The sequence below is a fragment of the Sesamum indicum genome, linkage group LG13, assembly GCF_026168435.1.
Source record: "Sesamum indicum cultivar Baizhima isolate 11 linkage group LG13, ASM2616843v1, whole genome shotgun sequence".
NCBI classification, from domain to species: domain Eukaryota; kingdom Viridiplantae; phylum Streptophyta; class Magnoliopsida; order Lamiales; family Pedaliaceae; genus Sesamum; species Sesamum indicum.
Window position 1 is genome coordinate 10,934,360 of NC_142669.1, and position 5,777 is coordinate 10,940,136.

The 5,777-nt window shown below is 31.2% G+C and overlaps 1 protein-coding gene across 1 annotated transcript; it reads right to left on the reverse strand.

The window, feature by feature from the left end:
- Positions 1–1,812: 1,812 nt before the first annotated feature.
- On the reverse strand, positions 1,813–5,315 carry LOC105176874 (gibberellin 2-beta-dioxygenase 1). Its single transcript, XM_011099809.3, has 3 exons — positions 4,780–5,315; positions 4,367–4,706; positions 1,813–2,239 (listed from the first exon to the last, which is right to left on the reverse strand). The coding sequence occupies exons 1-3, from the start codon at positions 5,172–5,174 to the stop codon at positions 1,991–1,993; spliced, it is 984 nt and encodes a 327-aa protein (XP_011098111.1). The 5' UTR covers positions 5,175–5,315; the 3' UTR covers positions 1,813–1,990.
- Between the last annotated feature and the right edge of the window lie 462 nt (positions 5,316–5,777).

The following is a 5,777-nucleotide window of genomic DNA, read 5'->3' on the forward strand; positions in this document are numbered from 1 at the left end:
TCTTTTAGATGATTACACATACACCCACCAGATTATCATTATCACTTACCAAACTACCCCTCACTTTTTTGAAAAATTACACAAACACCCCCTAAATATATTAGCATCATTACATAAACTACCCCTATTTTTTGGCTATCAGTAATAATTTCTATAATTATACGAAAAACAGGATTGATTCGTGTAAATAGATCATAGGTCAGGAGTGTATATGCAAATATCCCTTTTTTGTGCATTTTCCATCCAAACCATATTGAAAAACGATTAAATTGTAAAACGGAGAATTTTCAGATGGGGTGTAAGTGTAATTTTAAATTTTTTTGTGGTAAGGATGATTTTAAATTTTTTGTGGTGAAGTGTGATTTTATATTTTTGGAAGGGGTTTAAGTGTAATTAGTCCTATTCTTTTTTGTTATTTAATTTAAAAATTTTTAATGCATTTTGAAAGAAGAGAGAGTTTTTAAATTGATACTCGAATTTTTTCATAAATATTAAATTGATTCGTGAAACTTCACAAAAGAAAAAAAAAAAAGAAAATTACACCATTTAAAACTTAAACTAATATAAATAATTTGGGTAGAAAGTGAGGGTTCTTAAAATAAAAGTTTATCAAAATTTTATTTTTAATCTTGCGATTTCATTCAACAATATATATTCTTTTGTTATCAAATGATTGACTTTTATATCTTACAATAATTAAATTATTAATTGCTACCCATTTTAGGTACTTACATTGCTAAATTAATATAATTTGTTTAATCACGTAATTGAACACGTCATGATAAATAACATGCATACTTGAAACATATTATGGTACACACAGCCACAACAAGAAAAATAAATAAAATGGTTCAAATCACGGAAAAATAGATTATTTTCTATACTATAAAATCACCATAGTCTAAAAATTATAATAAATTAATACTATCTATCACGATAAAACAAAATCAATACGAAAACTTACATTATGTTTGGATTTGTGTTTTAGTTGTTTTGTTTTGTGTTTTGAAAATAGAGAGAGAAAAATAGAGATAAGTGAGTGTGTATTGAAAATAGATGATATGTTTGGATTTATGTTTTGAAAAAATTTAAAATATTTTAATAAAGTGGTGTAGGTGGATGTTGGGATTTGGGAGACAAAAATCACTGTTTATTGTCAAATCATATAATATGTATATATATAAATATTTTATATTTAATATTGTACTTTTGAGAGACAAAAATTACTGTTTATTATCAAATCATGTTTGTTTTATATTATGTATATATATAAATGTATATATATATTATATATATAAAAAGTTGAAAAATAGAAAAACACGCAGATAAGGTGTAAAAATACAAAAATAAACATTGTGTTTTATCTTGTCTCGGGAAATGCGAAGTAACAAATCCAAACAAAGCCTTAAGTTTTGACCACAGTAAATCACACATCTGCTACAGTTTTATCTATGATCGAAATATTTTGCCACAATTTTTAGCTAAGGCAAAAAAAAAAAAGGGGGGGCTAATAAATCGTTGGCAGTCATGTTAGTAATCGCCATGATTTTTACTTTTAATAATGGTTTATAACCATGACGAAAAATTATATTTTTTTTAAATAAATATATATTAATCTTCATCAAATATTATATATATATATCAACCTAACATTTGTGACAAAACTTGGGCCTCAATCAAATCATTTCATAAAAAAAAAAAAAATTACTCAGATACCCAACATTAATATTGAAATTTAAAACTGAAATAATTTTTACTCTTTTGACTAATCATGTAAACGATTATTCTTTTTTTAATTGTACACAAATCACATGACAAGTATAATTTATTGTTTCTATTGATAATTTGGGTTCGGCCAAACTAATTTCGAACTAAAACTTTGTCGAAAATCCAATGAACAACACAAAAGAGGAAGCCTATAATTTGATTTAAAAAAAAAAAAAAACACCCTAACAAGATGAGAGACAGAACTCAAAGGGGAAGCTGGTGATTATGAAGCTGCAATTTTCTCAAAGAGGCCCAACCTATTATCAGCCAGCCTTGAGTTGTAAACAGATTTCTTGTACTCGAACCATGTAAACTCCTTGTACAAACTGTCTTCTCCCCTCATCAATGAAGGCCATGGGGCTATCTTCTCACTCAGTGGTGGTCCTCCAAAGTAAATCATTGAAAGCCTTGATTTGCTGCTGTTGGCCACAACCCTATGCCTCACACTCTTAAACCTCCCATTGGTCATAACCTGCCCCGAAAAACGTGTAATCGGTCAGTTTGATCGGACCTGAATCGATCGGACTATAAGTGTAGTATTATACTTTATATGTGAGTAATGGGATACAGCTCAAGGAAACCGACAATGTAGTTGGATTAAAATCTGATTGGTTCAGATTCGATCAAAAACCTGATTTGGATAACAGAGTCTCGTTTATGCGTTGAGGTGAATAACTATGTACGTAGCATTAGAATAATGTTGTGCGTAAAGTAACTTTTATGAAAATTTGAGATGTGGGTGATGTTATGCCGAACGTAATAAGCATTAATTGTTCGACGGTGACTTTGAAAAATGCCTAAGATTTTTTCTTGGTTTAAGTTGATATTTTGTATTATATTTAGTTCGTATATGTACACCACGTATGTTTAAGCAAATATTTTATTTATGTGACGTGTATACATGAACTGAAATTCAAAATTATGCAATAATATGGAATAGAAGAAAAGGAGAAAAAATCAATAAGAATATTTAAATAAATAATAATAATATTCATTTAAAAAATAATAATTGAGCCCATTACTTTATATTTATGTATTGATTGATATAAATAATAAAAAAATACAATTAGGTTGATATTTTTATTGAAAAAGTATGGAGTTTGAAAATGAAAGCAGAAGGCCCATAATTGTCCACTTTCAACAAAAATATTTCTTAGTCAAACCTAGTAAACTTCAAATCATGGAGAAAAGTCATTGGATGGAACACTCGCGTCATGGATGCGTGCGCCCACGCTCTTCTTTGAAACATGTGTCCAAGATATTCTAAGATTGTACTTGTAATTAATTATAGCATGAAGTAATAATTAGTCAATGAAGATCCAACGACTATACTTTAATCTCTGCATTTCAACGGTCAACTTAATATAATAATATTAATTTGACATTATTAACCCTCAATTCTCATTTTCAAATTATTTCACCTTCGATACCTATGTATAATTTAATTTTTTATTATATTTATTTAATTAAATAAAAAATATAAAAAAAATAAAAAATTAATAAAATGAATTTAACCCTAAATATACGTAAATAAAGATTATTGATAGAAAATTAGCTCTATAGGCCCCTCTGCACTTAATATATAGTACCAGCGGTAGCTTAATGTGTATGCACAATTTAAATGATTTATTATATTTATTTAATCTATACATATATACAAAAAAGATATTTTTTTATGCATGAATGACGGTTTTTGTGGAACCATTGTACATTTTTTTTGTTGTGTTGATAATACTCTTAAGTCAATTTTTTAAATGTATGTATTTTATTTATATATTTTATTATTATTATTTATAATATATTATAAAAATAAATTATTTATTGTATCCACGTAGGGACGGTGTGCCACGAGACCTAATTGAATAAAGAAAAAAAAGGTAAAAAATGAACGAGTAATCAAAATTTTAAAACGAATGTTGAAAAAATTAAATATATTTAAGTACCATAAATTAAGTTATGAGTTTGCTTTTATATAGGTTTTGTATCATTTCATTTGATTGTATTATATTAATTTAAATTATTAATATATTTAATATATAAAGTTGAAGATTTTAGAATAACCACTTTATATCAGCAGAATAAAAGATAACTATAGTGTCTTTAAATATACTTTTATCTTTCCCAAATAATCATCTCCTTAATTAAATAATTTTTTCAATAACATTTTATACACAATATTAAAATGAATTTATTTTATCAATTTTGATTAATTATTTATATTATTAAATAAATAAAAGATTACTAGTGATATAATAGAATATATATTTATATAAATATGTATTACATATATATTTTTTTATTGTGGTTTATGACGCCATGGGATATTTTTTTTATTAAGTCATTAATATGCTTAAGTTATTTTTTTATTAAATTATGATATATTAATTTATATATTTTTTTAATATTTATAATGTATTTTAAAACATAAAAAAAAATATTTATTATATACACGAACAAACAATCTGACCAAAGGTGAAGGTAAAAGAGAAAGAAAAAAGGGAAATTGGCGAAAAAAGCAGCATAACTAATCCAACTCCCCCACGTGAAAAGGTGAAATGAGAAAGAACTAAAAAATTGACGGCGGGAGAAGTGGTTGTACCTGCAATGAGTCACCAACATTAATGAAGAAAGAGTTCTGATCAGGCGGGACGGATATCCATTTCCCATCTTTCAGCCATATTTGGAGCCCCGACGTGTTGTTGGATCTCAGAACTGATATTATCTGCGGGTCGGTGTGCGCTCCGAACCCGATCAGGTTCCCGCCGCTCGATTCCTCGAACGGAGGGTAGTGATTCACCCTGAAAACAGAGTCGCTCTTCTCGTCCATCAGCAGCTTGCTGAACGCATTCCTGGGTTGAATCTTCAGCCCGTCCGCCAGCATTTCCAGAATCTCGCACGCCATTTTCTTCACGGCGGAGAGGTAATCATTCACAGCGCAGCTGAGGAGACAAACAGAATGTTAGACAATCTGGATGAGTTTCGATATAAGGTCTGTTTGGATGTCAAACTCACCGGAATTTCTCCGCGGCTTCCCCGAAGATGGACGCGAACTTCTGGTAATCGGATTCGGTGTGGGTGGTGAGGAGCAGGTATTCGACCCAGCCCACATCTCCATTCGGGCCAATCTTGTTGTTGCCGTAGCCAAACGGGTCGGGCGGCCCTGCTGTTTGCTTGGCGGAGAGGGGGAGAGAGAAGAAATTGAGGGCTTCGGATTCGAGTTGGGTGATGAATTGAGTTGGGACGGAGTGGTTGATGAGTTTGAAGAATCCGAAGTCCTCGCAGGCCTTCACGAGCTGGGATATGCAGTCAGGTTTGGAGAGGTCTATCAAGGGGACATCGGGGAATAGAATTGGGTTGCTGGTGGTGGAGAAATGTTGGACTGCTGCGGGTTTTGGGAGAAGCACCATTGAGTTTGTGAATGTGGGTAGTGCGGGGAAGGAGAGATTTGTACGTATGATGAATGAGAGGTTTTCTTGTGAGATTAGATGGTGTTTGGGATGAGCTGGAGTTGTGGGAGATGGCTCAGGTATATATGAACATATGGCCTCAATGCTTGCTTCGCTATTTATAGGGGGTTCTGGTAGGGGTGGGGGGGGGGGGTTGTTGATTTTTTAATTTATAGGTGAAATTCTTGGAATAACTTGATGCAATACTATGGACTTATTCATGGTCGTAGATGGTGGTTGAGTGATTCTAAATTTAATTTTTAAGGGATTGGGTAAGTCTTGTTTATGTGTTTGGGTACTTTCTCTGTATTTATCATAAACATATACCAACCGTCTGCACCTTGACTTGTGGACCCATGCTGAGTTTTGTGATATTTGGCCCTTGGTGGTGCTACGGTAATGAGACCAACTTTTGCGTTGGTTGTCAACTTTCCGGATATGTTTGCAATCGACCACAAAAGTTTGGAATGGCGCCATGGGGATGGTTAAGTTGGCATTACTATTGGCTTCCTTTTTTCTTCCGTAAATTATACATTTTTCTTTTAGTAAAAGAGTCTGTGTCTA

Coding starts and splice junctions, on each gene's coding strand:
- LOC105176874 (XM_011099809.3), bottom strand. CDS start 5,174: ATGGTGCTTCTCCCAAAACCCGCAGCAGTCCAACATTTCTCCACCACC. Junction 4,707..4,779: donor GAAGCCGCGGAGAAATTCCG/GTGAGTTTGACA, acceptor TTGTCTCCTCAG/CTGCGCTGTGAATGATTACC. Junction 2,240..4,366: donor ATGTTGGTGACTCATTGCAG/GTACAACCACTT, acceptor TTTTCGGGGCAG/GTTATGACCAATGGGAGGTT.